At 38.8% G+C, this 21,462-nt stretch overlaps 1 protein-coding gene across 1 annotated transcript in view; it reads left to right on the top strand.

Moving 5' to 3' along the window:
* Syt9 (synaptotagmin 9) overlaps positions 1 to 21,462 on the top strand; it is a 176,663-nt gene that overhangs the window by 109,741 nt on the left and 45,460 nt on the right. Inside the window, exons 4-5 of the mRNA XM_046438162.2 lie at positions 19,281 to 19,401; positions 20,719 to 20,890. Of these exons, the coding sequence (XP_046294118.1) occupies positions 19,281 to 19,401; positions 20,719 to 20,890 (293 nt within the window). The remainder of the gene's footprint in view (positions 1 to 19,280; positions 19,402 to 20,718; positions 20,891 to 21,462) is intronic.

The following is a 21,462-nucleotide window of genomic DNA, read 5'->3' as shown; positions in this document are numbered from 1 at the left end:
TATACCATTTCCTTTCTTCATCAAGAACTCTATGAGGCATAAAATATTTATTATTAACTCATTTTACCAACAAAACAAAACAAAACAAAACCTGAGACATAAATAGTTAAGTGACTTACTCAAGGTCATATGGCGAGTGAAATGTCCTGGAATAAAATCAAGATAGTCTGACTCCAGATGCCACACTCTAAGCTGTAATCTCTATTTAAAACACGAATCTGTTCAGAATTAATTTGGTGTATTTATAAGGTAACAATCTTAACTAATATCCCTCAAATAATTAGCTACCTCTATCTCATCTGAATAAACCAATATTTCCTATACTACCAATATTATCATATAATGAATACTCACATTTTAAACTTTTGTTGCAGCTATAAAGTATAAACCTCAAAAATGTAATGAAATTGGGGTAAATGTGAAATAATTAGAATTTGAAAGCTAATTATTGTTGTCCTCAAATGGACACTCTTACAATAAGCCTATTGATTGTGGGGTCTGTTATGAATAAAAGAAAATACTGGGAATCTATTGTGAAAAAATGTGCTACTTACGTATGATTGGGGTTTTTTTTTTTGGTTCTATTTTGCTGATTTTTTATTAATCTTTTTAATTTATATATGGCAGTGGAATGCATTACAATTCATATTACATTTATAGAGTACATTTTTTCATATCTCTGTTTCTATACAAAGTATATCCACACCAATTCATGTCTTCATATATGTACTTTGGATTATAATGTCCATCACATTCCACCATCATTTCTAACTCCATGCCCCCTCTCTTTTGCTCCCACTCCTCTGCCCTATCTAGAGTTCATCTATTCCTCCCATGCTCCCCCTCCCTGCCCCACTATGAATCAGCCTCCTTATATCAGAGAAAACATTCGGCATTTGGTTTTTGGGAACTGGCTAACTTCTCATAGCATTGTCTTTTCTAACTCCGTCCATTTACCTGCAAATGACACGATTTTATTGCGGAGTAAAATTCCATTGTGTATACATGCCACATTTTTTTATCCATTCATCTATTGAAGGGCATCTAGGTTGATTCCACAGTTTAGCTATTGTGAATTGTGCTGCTATAAACATTGGTATGGCTGTGTCCCTGTAGTATGCTGTTTTTAAGTCCTTTGAGGACAGGGATAGCTGGGTCAAATGGTGGTTCCATTCCTAACTTTCTAAAAAATCTCCATACTGCTTTCCATATTGGCTGCACCAATTTGCAGTCCTACCAGCAGTGTCTGAGTGTACCTTTTTCCACACATCCTTGCCAACACTTATTGTTGTTTGTATTTATAATAGCTGCCATTTTGACTGGAGTGAGAGCAGTAGTTTTGAATTGCATTTCTCTAATTGCTAGCAATGATGAACATTTTTTCATGTATTTGTTGATTGATTGTATGTTATCTTCTGAGAAGTGTCTGTTCAGTTCCTTGACCCATTTTTAAAAATGTTTTTAGTTGTAGATGAATACAATATCTTTATTTACTTATTTTTATGTGGTGCTGAGGATCAAACCCAGTACCTCACATGTGTGAGTCAAGCGCTATACCGCTGAGCTACAGCCCCAGCCCCCTTGACCCATTTATTAATAGATTATTTGGTTGTTTTTTTTTTTGAGTAAATACCTAGGAGTAGAATTCCTTAATCATAGGAGACATTTTTTCCAAATTTTTTACTGGTGCATTCTAGTTGTACATATTGATGGGATTTGTTGTTACATAGTCATAGGTGCACACAAGATAACAATATAATTTGGCCATTATCATTCCCCAGCACTCTCCCTTCCCTCCTTTCCTCCCACCCCTTATTCCCTTACCTCTACTGATCTCCCTTTGATTTTTTAGGAGATCCACCCCTACTTTTATTTTCCTTTTTCCTCTCTAGTTTCTGCATATGAGAGAAAATATGTGACCCTTCATCTTCTGAGTTCAACTTATTTTGCTTAACACGATGGTCTCTAATTTCATCCATTTTTCTGCAGATGTCATGATTTCATTTATTTATGGCTGGATGAAACTCCATTATGTATATACATTATCCATTCATCTGTTGATGGGCACCTAGGCTGGTTGCATAGTTTGGCTATTATAATTGTGCTGTTATAAACATGGATATGATACAATCACTCAACAAATATATGAAAAAATGTTCATCATCTCTAGCAATTAGAGAAATGCAAATCAAAAATACTCTAAGATACCATCTCACTCCAATCAGAATGGCAGCTATTATGAAGATAGACAACAATAAGTGTTGGCGAGGATGTGGGGAAAAGGTACACTCATACACTGCTGGTGGGACTGCAAATTGATGTAGCCAATATGGAAAGCAATACAGAGATTCCTTGGAAATCTGGGGATGGAACCACCATTTAACCCAGCTATCCCTCTCCTTGATCTATACCCAAAAGATTTAAAAACAGCATACTACAAGGACACAGCCACATCAATGTTTATAGCAGCTCAATTTGCAATAGCTAAATTGTGGAGCCAACCTAGATGCCCCTCAGTGGATGAATGGATAAAAAAAAATGTGGTATATATACACAATGGAATTTTACTCAGCAATAAAAGAAAATAAAATCATGGCATTTGCAAATAAATGGATGGATTTTTTTTTAAGAGAAGATAATCCTAAATGAAGTTAGCCAATCCCCAAAAAACAAATGCCGAATGTTTTCTCTGATATAAGGAGGCTGACTCATAGTAGGGTAGGGAGGGGGATCATGGGAGGAATAGTTGAATTCTAGATAGGGCAGAGGGGAGGGAGGGAGAGGAAGAGACGGGATTAGCAAGGATGGTGGAATGTGAATAGACATCATTATCCAAAGTATTCGTGTATGAAGACACAAATTGGTGTCAACATACTTTATATATCAACCTGAGATATGAAAAATTGTGCTGTATATGTGTAATAAGAATTGTAATGCATTCTGCTGTCATTTATTTTTTTAAAAAATCAATCAAAAAATAAAATTGTAATATTGCAATTGGTAACTATCCTAAAGAATTAAAGAAATTAAATTAAATTAAAGAATTAATTTTAATTCTTGTAGGATAGTTACCAATCAGTGGTATAGTTGGATCATGTTATGATTCCAAGCCTAGTCTTTTGAGGAGCCTCCATACTGATTTCCATAGTGGTTATACTAATTTACAGTTCCACCAACAGTGTAAAAGTGTTCCTCTTCTCCACATCTTCTCCAGCTTTTATTATTATTTTGTATTTTTGATGATTGCCATTCTGACTGGTATGAGATAAAATCTCAGTGTAGTTTTGATTTGCATTTCCCTAATTGCTAACAATGTTAATCATTTTTCCATGTATTTGTTGGCCATTTGTATTTCTTCTTTTGAGAAGTGTCTGTTTAAATCATTTGCTCATTTATTAATTGGGTTATTTAATCTTTTGTTGTAAAGTTTTTTGAGCTTTTTATATATTCTAGATATTAATTCTCTCTCATAAGAGTAGGTAGCAAAGTTTTTCTCCCATTCTCTCTCTTCACATTTCTAATTGTTTTCTTTGCTGTACAGAAGCTTTTTAATTTGATGTTGTTTCATTTATTACTTCTTGGCCTTATTTCCTGAGCTTTAAGGGTCCTATTGAGAAAGTCATTGCCTGTGCCTATATGCTGGAGTGTTGACCTTACATTTTCTTCTAGGAGTTACATAGTTTCTGGTCTAATTCCAAGGTCTTTAATCCATTTTGAGTTGATTTTCATGCAAGGTAAGAGATAAGGGTCTAATTTTATTCTTCTGCATATGGACAACCAGTTGTCCCAGCACCATTTGTTGAAAACCCTATTTTTTTTCCTCCACTGTATGTTTTTAGCACCTTTGTCAAGGATCAGATGACTTTATTTGTGTGGGTTTGTCTCTGTGTCTTCTATTCTCTACCATTGGTCTATGTGTCTGTTTTTAATGCCAGTGCCATGAAGTTTGTGTTACTATAACTCTGTAGTATAATTTGAAGTCAGGTATTTTGATGCCTCCAGCATTGCTGTTTAGGCTTAAAATTGCTTTGGCTATTTTGGGTCTGACATTCTTCCAAATGAATTTTAGGACTGTTCTAGTTATGTGAAGAATATTATTGGTATTTTGATGAGGATTGCATTCAATCTGTATATTGTTTTTGGTGTTATGGACATTTGACAATATTAATTCTGCCTATCTGTGAACATGGGAAGTCTTTCCATCTTCTGAGGTCTTCTTCAATTTCTTTCTTCAATGTTCTGCAGTTTTCATTGTAGAGGTCTTTAACCTCCTTAGTTAGTTTTATTCCTGGGGCTTTTTGTTTGTTTGTTTTGTTTTGAGGCTATTGTGAATGGAATTGTTTTTCTGATTTCTTTCTCAGAAGATTTGTTGTTGGTATATAGGAAAGCTATTGATTTTATAACCTGCTACTTTGCCAAATATGTTTATTAGCTTTAGCAGTCTTATGATGGAGTTTTTTGGATCTTCTATATATAGGATCATATCATCTGCAAACAGCGATGATTTGACTTCTTCTGTAGGAGACATGTGTAAGAAATGAAAATAGTTTTTCAAATTACTATTTTCCATTCCCACCAACTATGCATGTGATTTTCAGTTCCTTCACTTTCTTACAGAAGGAAATTTAACCACTGAGTCACATCCCCAGATCTTTTTATTTTTTATTTTGATACAGGGCTTAGGACCTCACTAAGTTGCTGAGGCTGGGTTTGAACTTTTGATCCTCCTGCCTCAGCCTCCCAAGCTACTAGGATTACAGTCATGCACCACCACATCCAGTAGTCACATTTTTTTTTTAAATTTCAGACATTCTACTGCTGGTGTTTGATTGTGGCTTTTCTTTGTGACTCATGATTTGGGGCATTTTTATATATATATCTTCTTTCATTAAATTGATGTTTTAGTTTTTTGTCCATTTTTAATTGGATTATTTATCTTCTAATTTATGTTTTTGTATACTTACAGTTGGTCACCCGTCTCATTAGTAGTTTCAGTAATTTTTCACTTGGTTACCTTGGTTTTCTAACAAAGCAATCATATCCTCTTTGAATAATTATATGACAACTTATTTTTATAATAATTTATTATTTCATGTATTTTTCTTGTTTTATGACATTGGCTAAACAGCCCAAACTATTGAATAAAAGAATGGTAATAGGAATTCTGGTCTATATATGGAACTTAATCATAATGCCATTAGATATACAGTGTTAAGCTTTGTGTGTTTTAGTATAAGTGGATATTGAATTTTATCTGTTATATTTTCTATTGAGATGTTTACATGTTTTTTCTCCTGCATCCCATTGATGTGACTTGTTATATTCCTAGTTGATTAATTTTGAAATATAAATGCATATAGAAATAAACACTACTTGGTCAAGATATTATTAATACTGCCTGTAGATTTTACTTGTTAATATATTACACAGGATTTTTCAACCAAACTCATATAAGATGTAGCTTATAGTTTTGTTTGCTTGTTGGTTACCGTTATGGTGGAGATGCTTGCTTGTTTGAGCATTTTTAATATTGGTTTCAGAATCATACTAAAATCAATGGAGATGCTGAAGCATTGTTATTATTTCCTCTTCTGGGATGTATTTTTAAATAATTTGACTATGTGTGTTACCTTGTTATCCCCATTCCCCCAGCCATTATTCCCTTGAGTGATTTTCCCAGCCTTGTACCCCCTTTTCCTATATTGTTTTACTGATGATGCTGAGCCCCAGAGTTCCCAGGCCCCTGCCTTACCTGTTTATACAGTCCTATTGCTGCAAGTATAGGTTCTGTCATCATCCTTGGCTGCCCTATGTTGTTCAGGTTTGTATTTTATCTTGAATGACTTCTCATGAACTAAGCTGGAGGGCATTTAATGACCACATCTAGGACAGCAGTCAGCATAGTTGTCACGACCTTGAGCCATGTAATTGGTTGAACTATATAAAATTGCTCATATTCCAGTTTTTGACCTACAAAAATGGCAACTTCACATAACTCAGCCTAGTGCTTAGACTCCTCCCGGAGTCTGGAAGCACCTGGCACCTGGGAAAACCTGTTCTTCCTTTCTGTTGGAAACTCTGGAGGGTGATGCCATCAAAAGAGTGATTGAGGCCCCAGGTATGGAGGAAGGACTTCCTGTGAACATTTCAACATGCTTTTTACATTTATATAAATTGCTCTAGAGAGTTTCTTGCTTTGCTGTCCCTGAATTCCTGGGGAGACTATTCAGCTGAGCCCCTACTGCAACTCTTTCTAAACAAAAGTAACTTCCTGCCATCATTACAGAATCTGACTCTCTGAGTAGCAAAAACATCAGTATTTCTTTTCTTTTTTTTTTTTTTTGAAGGGTGGTGGGTACCAGGGATTGAATTCAGAAGCATTTAACCACTGAGCCACATCCCCAGCCCTATTTTGTATTTTATTTAGAGACAGGGTCTCACTGAGATGCTTAGCACCTTGCTTTTGCTGAGACTGGCTTCGAACTGGCAATCCTCCTGTTTCAGCTTCCTGAGCCGCTGGGATTATAGGCGTGTGCCGCTGCACCCAACTATCAGTATTTCTTTTTCTTTTTTTAATATTTATTTTTAGTTTAGGTGGACACAATATCTTTATTTTATTTTTATGTGGTGTTGAGGATCGAACCCAGCGCCCCGCGCATGCCAGGTGAGAGTGCTACCGCTTGAGCCACATCCCCAGCCCAAGTATTTCTTAATGATAAAGGAGACCTTATAAAACCCAAGACAGTTCTAAGTAATCTTAAAAACAACAGAAGCTTGAATAGCATTGTATAGTTGAAGGTTAATTGCAATAGCCTCCTTCTTCGTTTTCCTGTTCCTAATTTGTTCCATCTCCCACCCCCTGCAATTCTGTTCTCTGTATAGAAGCTGGAGTGATGTTTTTAAATTATTTGTTGGTTCTTATCACTTATTTGCCCCAAATCTTCAATGATTCCTCATTTCATCTCAGTAAAATCCAGAGTCCTTACAGTGACCTATCGGATTCAGACCCCACAACCTTATATCATTTCTGACTTCCTCCCCAGCCTCTCACCTATATGTTTTAGCTACACTAACCTCCTTCCTGTTGCTCATTCACACTCCTGCCCTGTGCTCTTTTCTCTGCCTAACCACTTCCCTAGATAGCCCTATACCTTGTACCCACTTCCTTCAGGTTTTCTCCCAGATGGCATCATCTCTGAGGTCTTCACTGAATATCCTATTTAAAATTGAATCTCCTTCCACCAGCTTCTATAGCTTACTCATTTAACTTATTATCTGAACTCTAGAAATGCAGTTTAAATGGTTGTCCCATTACGGAAAGGATTTTACCCTTCCCTCATCCCCCTTTTATTTCTAGATTCTAGTGTAATGCCTAGAATATTTGTTGAATATGTGAATGAATAAATTTAAAGTGATTGACTTGACAGGTGTTGCTCATTGGTAGATTGCTAGCCTAGCCCTGCGTTTCATCCCCAGTACCACTGAAAAATGAAAAAAAAAAAAAAATTAAAGTGAAGACTGGCCTTCTTCCCTGCCCCTACACTTTCCCCTTCCTTACTCATTTTCTCCTTTCCTTCCTTTGTTGCCTCCCTCCCTCCATTCCTCCCCTCCATATGTCCAGATTCTCCCCTGCTTCTCCCATAGCTGCTCTTCCCAAGTGAATGAGAGGAGAGCCATGCCTTTGTGGAGAGAACAGATTCCTACACACCAGAAACTTAAGTCATTACCCTAGGGAATCAGGGAACTCCCTGGGTCATCATGGCAACTGCCGTTGTCCAGGTTTGTCTCTCAAACCATCCTAACACATGAAGTGACCTTGGGCTATTACTGACAAGTAGATTCCTTGTATCAGTTGACTCATTTTTCCTAGAAAGCCTGTGAATGCCTAATGGAACACTGGAAGATTAAAAACTACAGACCCTCTGTTATGTCCTAGGAGTTGGATTGGGAGGTTTGTTCCAAAATTATTGTAGTAATATCTGACACATTCTAAAAATCTCTCTTTTTTTAACCTTGTATTTATTTTTATTTTTTATTGGTGCATTATAATTATATAAACTAGTGAGATTCATTATGATATGTTCATATGCATTTAATTTGGTAAGTTTCATTGCCTAGTACCTCCTTATTCCCTCCTCTCCTCCCTCCCCCTAATCCCCATACTCTACTGGTCTTTCTTCCTTCTTTTTTCCTGAAAATTCCTTCCCTGCCTTTCCCCCACTTCTCCCCCCGTTTTTTTTTTCTATCTTCCACATGAGAGAAAGCATACAACTCTTGATTTTCTGAGTCTGACTTATTTCACTTAACATCCAGTTCCATCCATTTTCCTGCAAATGATATAATTTTATTCTTCTTTATTGTTGAATAAAACTTCATTTACATATATATGCCACATTTTCTTTGTCCATTCATCCACTGACGGACACCTAGACTGATTCTATAACTTGGCTACTGTGAATTGTGCTGCTGTAAACGTGTATGTTCCTATTGCTATAGTATGCTGACTTTAATTCTTTTGGGTAAATGAGGAGTGGCACAGCTGGGTCAAATAGTAGTTCCACTTCTGGTCTTTAGAGGAGCCTCCATACTGATTTCCATTATGGTTACACTATTTACAATACCACTAAGAGTTATTTCCTTCTCCCCCTTATCCTCACCAGAATGTTCATAGTCTTGATGGCTGCCATTCTAACCAGAAATGAAATCTCAGTGTAGTTTTGATTTGCATATCCCTAATTGGTAATGATGCTGAACATTTTTTTCATATATTTGTTGGTCATTTGTATATCTTCTTTTTGAGAAGTGTCTGTTTAATTCATTTGCTCACTTATTAATTAGGTTATTTTGGGTTGTTTTTTGGGGGGGAGGGATTTATTTTTTGAGTTTTTTATATTATTCTGGATTTTAATCCTCTGCCAGAAGAGTAGCTGGCAAAGATTTTCTCCTATTCTGTAGGCTCTGTCTTCACACTCTTAACTGTTTTCTTTGCTGTGTAGAAGCTTTTTAATTTGATAGTATCCCATTTGAATTCTTGGTTTTATTTCCTGAGCTTTAGACATCCTTAATAAGGAAGTCTATGCCTGTGCCTGTGTGTTGGAGTGTTGGCCTTATGTTTTCTTCTAGCAGTTTCAAGATTTCTGGTGATTGATCTACTTTGTATTGACTTCTGTGCAGGAAAAAAAATCACTGTCTTTTAATGAAGACTTAGGATCAGAGAGTACATAGGGATGGAAAGTATCTTTCAGACCTATTCTTGACACAGGGAAATAGTTCAGCCTCTCTGATGATATCTGATAACCTCCTGAAGCTCTCAGGCATACCATTTAAAATGGCTCTTATTTGTTTTCTTTCTTGCTAATTCTGTCCACTGCCTAGGAATTCTTCTAGCATGCTTTGTGTCACCTTTATCCAGCTTGTAGATCTGGATGTAAGAATGGTGGAGAAGAATCCTACTCTGCGCTGTCCCTGATCAATCTGCCTTACCCTTTCTGTAGAGACCACTGCTATTCACTTACTGGTGTGCTGCATGCTTATCATGGACCCACTGTGCCAGGCCCTATTCTAGGAGGTACAGGATGACACATATAATGAGTTAACACATATATTTCAGGCATTGTGTTAATGGCTTTACAAATATTAGTTAATTTATTTTGAGAGAGAGAGAGACACTATTCTTTTTGTTCTTATTTGAAATACATCTAAGATGACTCCTGATTACACCTATACTGCCCTTTAGTGTAGTAAAACCTCTCATTTCGTTCAATTGTGTTATAAAATTGCAGTGGATACAGAGGAAAGTGATGTGATGCTGGTGCTTGAAGGAAAGGCAGATTCTTTTTTTGTTAAAGTGCCATTTGCCCCAGTTTTCAAATTGGATTCAGTGAGGGTACTTCTCTCTTGTTTTCTCTTTTCCCCATTAGCTGCCAAGGCAAAAGTAATTCCTCATGATAAATGATAAGAGAGGAGGCCAATCCTGAGGCAAAAATATCATGGGTCAAAGGAAGGAACCCGGGCCCTTCTAGCTCCCAGTCCAACTCCTCTGAGTTCCCTTAAGTCTCCACTACACAAGAAGGAATTTGGCCACCTTCCCATTTACCCATCCTTAAGAGCCTCTAGGGATAAGAAAGGGTCCCTAGTTGGGGGCACTGTAGGCCCTAGTCAGACTAATTGGTAACATGGCCTGGGCACTAACTAGCCATGGGACCTTGGGTAAGTGAAATAACTTCTCTGACCCTGTTCTCCTCTGAAGAATGGCTGCAGCCCTGGATAAATGAGCCACAAGAATGACATAGTTCCTACCTTCAGCATCTCAGAGTCACAGATCTCTAATTTTGTATGGAGATAGAAATATGGATAAAATATAAAATAAAGAAATATGGAAATATGGACAAAGAGTAGCCAGAACAGAGAAAGAACACAGGCTTGGAGAGATGCTGAAAATAGCATGCAGGAGATAACGTGGAAAGTTAGGTCTTCAGAGATACAAAAGAAAATTTTGCCTGCATAGAAGTGAACAGTGGTAATTTGGGAAGAAGAAACAGCACACAATGGAATGAGAAGGAAATGTGTTGTGGGATGGGGGAGTGAAGAACAGTTCAGACTGATTGGAGAATTCAGTGTGTTAGGAGAAATAGCGGAACAGCTGGAGGTGCTGTCCTTTATAGGATATACTGTGAGATTTGGATTTTAACCTAAGAGCACCCAGGGTTTGTTGAAGGATTTAAGGAGTGACGTGATCAGACCTATGTTTACATGTAAGATGGATCAGAAGTGTAATACTGCTGCAAAGGGAATGGGTAGGAAGAGTGGTAATCAAGAGATGTTTTAGAGGCAGAGTCAACATGACTTGGTGACCCTGGTACTAAGCATAATAGGAATGAAGGAAGAGCTGAGGGAGACAGAAAAGGTATGCAGGAATGCAAAGTATTCTCGAGTAAATCTCCAGTAGATGATTTTAAAAAACAAAACAAAACAAAAATTTATGCCCTGTAATTATCTTTGGGTTAAGTCTCCATTTGTGGTAGAATAAAAATAGTGTGTATTTATTTATGCTTGTTCATAAACATGTTGATTTAACTCACTTGCTGCTGTGCTTCTCTTTGGAGGGCATATTTACTTGAAAATCCCTTCCTGTCTCCCACAAAACTGCATGAATTCTTAGTTTTGATGGAAATTTTCAGGATGACAAGAATGCTGAGAATGCAGGATGAATTCAAAATTATTTCCGACTCTTCTTAGTGTTTTCTTTTCTTCAAAAACCAGAGAAACACATTGTATCCATCAAAGCCAGCATACATGCTCAAATCTAAGGATGCTCTGATATTCTTAGCCTTTAACTAAGAATAAGTTTTCATCTCCAATTTCTTTGTTTTTTTTCTATTGAGAATTGATGGATCTTTTCAGAATGAGTTATTGAACTTCAAATTAAATTCTAAAGCCTTTTCTATAGCCCTTTAATTAAAAAAAAACTGCTATCTTTGTTTAGCCAAGAACTCTCCTTAACTAGATATACTACCTAGGAAAATAAAAGTATTAAAAAATATCACACACGAATCTCCAAGTATCATTTGAGGAAGCATGCTGAGAAAAACAGAAGTTTCCAGTACTCCAAATTCCTATGCCAGGCACACCAGTGCTGGGAATTCACTTCATCTTGTCCCCTTTGAAAGTATACACGTCCCTAGGATGCTGAATTAAGCATTTTTAGTCAACAAACCTTCACTGTTTCTAGCCCCTTAAGCTCAAAATCTTCCTTTCCAATACAATTGCACACTCTACCAAACTCTATCTTCATAATCATAGTTTTATAATACAGTTGTCCTGCTCCAGAAACGTATGGTCTCCTCTCACCTTCCAGTTAATGTCTGAGAGAGGGAATTATAGGAGATCAAGACTGGAGAAGGCTTTACATTTTTTCCATCTACCTACTTGAAACTTAATTCTTCCTTAACCTAGAAAAACTTTCTAAACAGATGGAGAAATGACTACATTCAGAGAAAGACAGCCTTTGGTTTTAGATTGTGAGAGAGAAGAATATTCTAAATCTTCCTCTGGCTCCCATTTATTAGCCCTAGTTCTTATCCTTTGAATCAAAATATGATATAGCTACCAGAAACTAATTTTGCTTATCCTTGGAACCATTAAAAACACTTTTAGGGCTGGGGTTGTAACTCAGTGATAGAGCATTTGCCTAGCATGTGTAAGGCTCCGGATTTAATCCCCATTCCTGGGGGTGGTGGTGAAACAAGTTTAGTCCCTCTTCTGTCTGACACCAATAGAATTAGTGCTGAGAAGAATCTTGTGTTTTTTGAACGTTTCTTATAAAGCTTAATAGCTCATCATTGCTCCTTGCGTAATCCTGATCCTCTTCTATAGTGGTTCCAGCTTTTATCATCATCTTCCAGCCACTTATGTATCTCTAAAATTGAGATTCCCAGAACAGAATGAACATTTCAAATGTCTTATGACTGGTGTACACCCTTCTTTTTGAAACTGTACCTCTATTGATGCAGCATGAAGCAAAATTAGTTTCTGGTAGCTATATCACATTTTGATTCAAAATAATTTTTAACATGCATTAGGTTGCATCTACTTCAGAGATTACATCATTGACTTTTTAGACTGTCAATTAATTTATCTTGACAAATTTATATTGGTAGGCTTTATCCATGTCACCTATCAGGATTTTTATGGATCTTGATTCTAGACTACAATGTATTTATTTTGCTTGTTGTTTCATATCCAAATTCTATTTCTTCTTCTAAACTATTGATAAATTACAGAACTGAATAATACCTAGCTCTTTGAATAATTAATTAGCATTCTTTAGGTACAAACTAGATATGAATGCACATTTACTATCATCTGGGCTACTTTGATCCAGATCATCTACAAGGATATCAGGAAAGAGCTTACCTGAGGTTGTGCTGAGGTCACATTCACTGTGCCTATAGAGGTTCCTTGATATGTAGGTCCAATAACCCAAATCAAAAAAAAAAAAAAAGTGATATTAGTTGTAATGAACCCATTCAGACTCAATGATTTTTGAGGGGTTCAGAAACCATACCTTTTCATAATCAATACTAATAATGGACCTGAGATGAGTACCAAGATTACTTTACCAAGAAAAACTCAGCTCTTTACACTTGGTATATGGTTTTCATTTGCCAAGTGGTACCTGATCATTGCCCCATGCTCAAGCTCTGCCCTGTCACCCTAGATAGTTGGTTCCCATGGGGGAAGAAACCAGTTGCCTCAAGTGTTGAGAAAAGTAGGGTACCTAGTAAGCCTTCAGTGAGATATTATAATTTAAGTATGTCACAGAAGAATGTGCCTGCCAAATTTACCACAACCTCCCTGATTTTGGCTGTGTTTAGAAACATGAAAGACTCAAGTCCCAGTGGAACAAAGCCAGACATCATGTATTTCCAGATGAGTCAGAGCCACTTTTGTTTTATAGGGGGCACCCAGGAAGGCTTTAAGGGGAAAACCCCAATCATGTGGGAAGGTAAGGAACTACAGTGTCTCCTCACCTCCACAGGTGACACCAGTGGAGTCTTTACCCTATCCCTGAAGTCTTTACCCTATCCTGAGTATTTACCAGTGCATCAGGTCAGAGAGGGAATCCCAAGCTGGGAGCCTATGATTCCTGTATAGGTCTATGGTTGGACAAAATTCTGTGATAAGCACACATCACAGCAGGTGGCCTGCCCTTGCACTCACTTCTTGGTGCGTATGACAGAGATGGTAGTGTCTTGAGATGGGGTAGCACCACAGAGCAGGAGAAAATTGGATAGACTCTAGATATTTTTGAAGAGAGAAATGATATGACTTGCAGATGTGGGAGGGTGAGAGAACAGGAGGAATATAGATATGATGTCTACCACGTTTTTAGCATCAGCCTCTTAGAAGTTTTACCACACTGAGATGAGGAAAGATTTGGTAGGAAAGCTGGGGAAAGGATAGGAAAATGAACTTCATTATTGAAGTGTTTTTAAGATTGAGATGGCTCTTAAACAACTGTAAGTAGAGATCTAAAGAAGGCATTTGGATATAAGAGGCTCTAGTGTGAGAAGGAGGCTGGGGTAGAGATATGAATGGTGGGGTCAGCCGTATGTTTTTCATATTAAACCAGGGAACTGGATAAGACCAGATATAGTAGTAATGGGCCTTTTTTTTTTTTTTTTGTCGACCCTAAGAACTTTACCCATGTGTTTACCTATATGATGTTGTTATCTTGTCCATTCCTAGCTAAACATATAGTGGGCCAAAGAAAATCCTTTCTTAAGGGAGGCTAGTCTTATGGAATTAAACTTAGAATCTCCTGACAGAACAATTCCAATAGGAAAGGCAAGGCTGGTCCCAGCTCTCCCCCACAACCCATGAGGGCTGCTGGTTTGCTTGTGCCCCACCACCAGCTCAGAAAGTGTCATCCTCCAGGCACACTTCCAATGCAATTAATCATGTTAATATCTATAAATAAAGTGCAGTCAACAGTTACTTTAACAGTGCATGCTAATTATTGGTAGAATCCGTCGCTGGAAAAGGACGTTTTTGCCAATTTTGTCATGTTTGGGGAAAGTATGGGGAATACATTTTCTTTTTTTGAGAAAATAGGAAGATCAGATCATTAACAGCTTCCACATTACAGATGGACCAGGTTTGAACCATCAATGTGATTATTACAGGTGAGGGTAAAGGACATTTGAAAGAAACGTTGCAACTAGGATTGTATTTGCTAAACAAATGATTTCTTGCTACTGTTTTTTACAAGGTTTTGTTTTTGAAAGAGTCTCTGTAAAAATAGGATTTCTCGGTGAGTTGATAATGCTGACAATGGTGATAATGGTGGCAGGGAGTAGGTGGGGACTGGGGAGGAAGGAATGGAGATCAGATGTCCCATATCCTGGAGCTCACTGGACATTTGATACAAAGGCTCCACAGAGCTACTGAGAGTATAATACATATCCAAGGACCACCTCTCCTTCATTTGTGCATCACTTAATTAGTGCAAGAAACATTGACTGAGCCATCCCTACATGGCCACCGCTGAGAGAGGTGGATAAATGGGCCTTCCCCTTAAGAAGTTCACAGACTGATGTAGGGGAAGACAGATTTCCTCAATCCTCCTATGATTCCTGTATAGGTCTGAAATAAAAACTGACAGATACATATTAACAGGAGAAAAGATAAATTTATTTAATTGAAGTTTTATATGACACATGAGCCTTCAGAAATGAAGATCCAAAGACTCAGGGAAAACTTTATTTGTAAGCTTATGTTCAATGAAGAATGGACAACACGTAGAAATGTGATTGAACAAAAGGGTCTGACCTAGTGGTGACACACTGAAGGGGGAATCTCAACAAGACCGGTTTATTCAGATCTTCTTGGTTTCTCTGTCTGGTGTTTCTTCCTCCTGGAAATAGGGCAGGACCACTTCTGCACTGAGGGTCTTATGGCCTCCTATCAGACAAGAAGGCACCACTTTATCTCCTTTGTTCATCTTATTAGCTATAACTCCTTGTTGTGTTATTTTAGTTATTTCCTTTGAGTATATGTCTTTAACTGACATAGATTAACTTAAAGTGGTATTATGCCATTTGTACTATATATAATACAAGAACCTTGCAACAATTCTGGTCTTCTGTCTTCCAATAAATAATCCCAATAAAATGAAAATTTCTCTTTCTCAATATTGATTTTTCAATCCCAGGAATGACTCTAAATGATCCTTCTTGGGGTATACACTCATCCTTCATCCCAGCAAAGCACAGGGGCGTAAGTATTTTGTTTAGCCTGGATTCTTGTAACAGCCCTTCATATCTTCATGGAGTTGGGAATGAATTCACCAGAAGAGTCCAAGAAGAGGAATACAAAAGTGTACTAGTTAGCTAAAAACTATAGCTATCTTGGCAACTCCAGGCAAACAGATCAAGAAAACATTTACAGGTTGGTAGGTAGTGAATTCACATATGCTTGCCATAAATTCCCAATGCATCTTGCTAACAATTCTGAACTTGACCATACAAAGCTGGAGCAAATGAAGCATTTCTTTGTGTGGCATTTTCCTTCCCCCTTGTGTTCTCCACGGTACTCAGCTGCCACTGAAACTTCTGCATATCTGATTCCTGTCAAGCTGAAAAAGAAGCCACACACTCCACCACCCCCTTTACATTTGACTTTTATGAGCATTTCAGAAAAACTTTTACTAAGAATCTAAGCACATCCATATACATCGGAATTTGGCACCATTGACATTATGGACTAGATAATGGGCTTCCCTCTGCCTTGTAGGATGTTTAAAGTATCCCTGGGCTCTACCTGCTAGATGTCATCACCCTACACAGTTGTGATGATTAAAAATTTCTTTAGTAATGTCAAATGTCCTCTAGAGAGCAAAATTGCTATTAACTGAGAACCACTTGATTTGGAATGTTTATAAAACATTGAAATCTACAGGTTTCTTAACCCCAATCAGAAAAACTATTTGGGAAAAACAGTTACCATTAGGTGCCAGTTAACTCCTGTTCCATTGCCCCACAAACCCATGTCTGTTCAAGGGATAGTGACTGTTTTACACTACTGCAGATTCGGCTCCAGGCCTCTGAAAAGAGCATGCTCAACCCATGCTTATAACCATGGCACATGTTAAAAGAATAAGTGAAGGGATGGATGGATGGATGGATGGATAGACAGACAGATGGATGGGTGGGTGGATGCACACATGAAAAGAACAAGACTTGGATGACTCTTCACTGTATTACTTTGGGGAAAGGAATGACATTGTGGGCATATGCATGAGAAAAGAAATATTTTACTGCTTAACTTGAATTTTTTCTATATTTGAATTTTATTTTTATAATTTAGAAAATCTTAGAAGAGTTCTTTTTAAAGCACTTAGAGATCAAACCAAGCATTTCCTCTTTGATAACAGTTTCTTTAACTTATATTTAAAAGTAAAAAAGTAGAAATGTGTGCTGTAGCCCCAGTTCACATTCTGAATATAGTACCAAGTATGAAGTTTGATTATTTTTAACTCATAAGCAAATAGCCATATAATATCAATCTTTGTGAATGGGGTCTATTCTGGAAAGGGATCCAATGTACCTGGTACAGAAGAGATCTGACATAACATTTTATTATGTGCATCAGCCTTGAGGGCAGGGACTGGACTGAGAATATTTTCATATCCCAAACCTTTATTTTTATTAATGTATTTATTTTAATTATATATATAACAGCAGAATGCATTTTGATTCATTGTACACAGTTGCAGCACAACTTTACATTTCTCTGATTGTACATGAAGTAGCATCACACCATATGTGCAGTCATACATGTGCCTAGGGTAATGGTGTCCATCTTATTCACCATCTTCCCTACCCCCATGCACCTTCCTACTCTCCCTACCCATTGCCCAATCAAAATTTCTCTAAACCTTACAGTGTGTGTGTATGTACAGGAAATATGTCAAAAGAATTGATTATGAAATTTTACAGGCATGATTTTGGTTGCTCTTGTAATTACTTTGTCAAACCAAGATTTTCTGGGCAGGATGAGGTGAGAGGAGAGAGCGACGTGCAGTGGAAAGCCTTCCAAGGGAAGACTGAAAGTCAAAGGGCAAAGGAATGGGGCAGGGAATAAGGACAAAAAAGGATGATTGGTGGGGACAGCTGTTGCTTCTCTTTCCCATCTGCTACCAGCAGAAAGCTGGGTCAGACTTATCCTCTTCAGATCCTGCTCCCAGGCTGCAGGGAACCCAGCATCACAAGCAGCCATAGCCTGTTGTGTGTGAACCATCATTCTTAGAGAACCCATCCCCCACAACCTCTCCCCAAAGGGAAGTGCCCTGCTGCATGGTCTCTTGAGGTCACAGCTCCAGGAGCCAGGGGAAACTGGCTTGCAAGGTAAGGTGCTTGCTTTACATGGGGCAAGTGATGCAGGGAGATGCAGAGCAATCCATCTGCCTTAGCGACTAAATAGATCCCTTTGCTTGCCTCATCCTCCTGTGGAAGCAGTCAAGGCGGGTGGTTGGGTGAGGTGACCTTCCAGAGCTGAATCTGTGCTTCTAAAAATAGAAGCCTCCTTGAAGAATCTCGAAGGGGAAGGGAGACTGTGGATGTTGAGGGCAAGAACCTGACTCCCCAGAGCATTGTCAGTATGAAATTGTATTAATTAGACACAGACACCCAGCTTCAAAACCTCAGGTATCTCTCAGAAATTGAAACTAAATGAACTGACTTTTTTTTCTATTCATTCTCTCTCTCTCTCTCTCTCTCTCTCTCTCTCTCTCTCTCTCTCCTCAAAAAGGAGAAAGAGGCTCATGTCTTCTGACCTATTTGAATGGCTGCACATCACACAAAAAGATGTCTTCCCTAGCAGAGGAAATGGGGGCTCCTTATAGAAGCACCAGAGAAGGGAACAGCTGTGGCAAAGGGGGACCTTGGGGACAGGCAGCAGGGCACCCAGGGGTCTGGGGCTCTGCCCTTCTCTTTCTTCATGGAAACTACAGGATGAAGCAAGTGTCCAGGGCCATGACGTGTGGGGTCATGGGCCGCTACTCTCACACTTATGCAGTGCTCTTGTCCAGAGCTACGTGAGGAGCTAGAATATTTCTGGGTATGGAGTCCTGCACAGGTCACATGTGACTAGGTTGTGTGCAGAGTTCTGAGAGTGGGGACTTGCAGGAGGGTTGTGGTTGGACAGAGTATATGGGGATACTGCGGCTAACTTGAGAGCACTGTGTAACCCTTGTGGGCTGTGTGCAGACCTCTTTGAAACCCTTTGCAGTGCATTGTGGGACTGTGCACACAGAGCCTGGACTGGGGTGGCTGTGCACCACTGTGGGGCATCTCTGTGTAGCTTTGTGTGGGGAGCTCTATGTGGACTGTGGTAGGGATGTGAGTAGAGTCACATGGGGGAGCACCATGGAAGATTGTTAAGGCTGTGGAGTTCTGCACTGGAGGTTGTGTTCTGGGCTACAGGGATCCATGGAGGCTGTGCAGGGCTGTGTGTGGCTAGATAAATGGTGGTAGAAGTCCTGGACAGCCTCTGCAGCTTTGCCATCTAAAGATGTGCTGTGCTTCCTTAGGAAGAGAAGCTCCTAGAGTGCAAGGGTATATTCTTCTCTATGTGACTGACAGGAGAGGAAGAGACACCAGTGACTCTTCATGACTGAGCAAAAGGAGCAGCATGGTCCCTTCCAGTGCCCTGCCACTGAGCCTCATGCACACCTGGACAAAGACATTTTCTAATGCTTCACTCTGCTTTCTCAACAGGACAATGTGGATCTTGGAGAGCTGATGTTTTCCCTCTGTTATCTTCCCACGGCTGGCAGGCTGACCATTACCATTATAAAAGCAAGAAATTTAAAGGCAATGGACATAACAGGAGCATCAGGTGGGACATCATCAATTCAGTCTGTCTAGTTCTAATGTAGTGTCTTTCATAGTTTCTAATATAGTAATAAAGCACATTGACCCTGGAACCAAACTGCATAGATTGAATCAGAGAGCCACCACCTTAAGAGCTGTGTGACTTTGGGCAAGTCATGTAACCTCTCTGGGGTTCAGATTCCCATCTATAAAATAGAGTAATAATAGTATCTGGCTCATTGAGTTGTGAGATTAAATGAGTTACTACATAAAAATTCATAAAACAGTATTTGGTTTATATTAAATGTTACATAATTTTAGTTGTCAGTAATATTATTTTTCTCTCAAGTCTTCTCTGTCACCATGTAAACTGGATCTGTGGTTTGTCCGTCCTGGTAGAGCTTATCTAATTGGTCTTTTTCCTCAGATATCACCATCCCAGGCTTATTGAAGATTGCAGATAATTCCATTTTCTTATAAAAGTGAACATAACAGTTTGGGTTTTCCAATGAATAAAGGGCACAATGGCTTACGATCACTGAAATCAAAGAACACAAGATACAATATATTTTATGTCCTATACGTCAGTGTTTTTCTAAGAAGGGGAAAAGCCTTGGCCTCTCTGCCCTTTAAGTCCCTCCTGGGATGGGTCAGGAGTCAGGAAAGCACATGGCTATGCAGGTAAAGAAAGATGGAGAACCTGCCATTGAGCAGGAGTATAGTGTAAGGTATGGGTGAGACCAGCTGTGTGATGCAGGGGTCAGCTCATCACCGGCCCCCATCAGTGGTGCACCACAGGAAGCCCATGTTCCTTTCTCCCTGGAGGATGGACTGCTTCTCCCCTTAAAATCTGATGACAGGAGGCGCCCTGTACCCCAGGAGATCCACCCCCAGGTGCTCTTTCTCCATGTCTAGGGATTCAAAAATTTTAGGAATCCAGGAATTCCCTTTCTTAAAGCGCTGATCTTTAGGAAAAGATTCCCTGAGGTGGCTCAAAGTTGGAGGTCTGAGGCCTGTTTCCCACTCCTTGGAAGTGTCTGTATTTCTCTTTCTAGCACAGACAGGCTGGTCTTAAATTCTAGCTGGAATGTTTTCTAATTTGGTAACAGATGTTTCACACTATTTTTAAATTTCACACATTTTGAGGAGACAGTGTCCTGTGCTTTTTTCTTGAATGAATGACTTAATTATCCTAACTAGTCACCTCCCAGATAGCACATTAATTAAAATCCTCAAAACTCCAGTCCAGAGGCAGGTAAAGGAGTTCTGTGTACCATTGTCCACGCAAACCCACCATCTACGTTAACCCTCACATTTCCCTTGCTTCTCACGGTCTATACAGATCCCTATGTGAAAGTGTCACTGATGTGTGATGGCAGGAGACTGAAGAAGAGGAAAACATCCACCAAGAGGAACACGCTGAATCCTGTTTACAACGAAGCCATAGTCTTTGATGTCCCTCCTGAGAACATTGACCAAATCCATTTGTCCATAGCAGTCATGGATTATGACCGGTGAGAGCCCTGTCTCAGTGCAAGTCTGTCGTGCCCTGGGCAGTGAGAACAGAAGGGAATGGCCATGGATTCTTAGCTAGTATCCCAGGCTGCAGGAAATGCCTGAACGAGTAACATGTAGAAGGAAGACTGACAAGGAATCACCAGTTTCCAAACTATTCTGTAGAGTCAGATTACCACTGTGCCTCAATTCTTCCATTCTTTCCTCCCACTTTCTTACATCTTTCTCCTCCTCCATTCTCCCCACACCTCCATCTCTTCCCTTTTTCATGTTTGCATACCTCCCGGAATCTGGGCTTAAAGAAGTGCCCCACGAGTCATATCTTCTGTTGGGCAATCCTGATTACCTTTAGGGAAAAGATTAACTCAAAACAGCAGAATGATTACTGTAGCCAGACCATCAACATTTCTAAATACATAACTTCAATCTTTTTTTTTTGTTCTTGCTGCATGTTTAATAAAGATCATTTCCATCCACTTAAGTCTGAAAGCAAACACAGAAATGTTCTCTTGAAAATGCTAGAATCAGTATGGATGACAGGGTACATTAAAATGCATAAGATGCTAGACTT

The sequence above is a fragment of the Marmota monax genome, unplaced genomic scaffold (genome assembly GCF_021218885.2).
Source record: "Marmota monax isolate L192 unplaced genomic scaffold, Marmota_monax_Labrador192_F-V1.1 WCK01_AAM20220418_F8-fsc00061, whole genome shotgun sequence".
NCBI classification, from domain to species: Eukaryota; Metazoa; Chordata; class Mammalia; order Rodentia; family Sciuridae; genus Marmota; species Marmota monax.
This window is presented reverse-complemented; position numbering and strand designations above follow the sequence as displayed.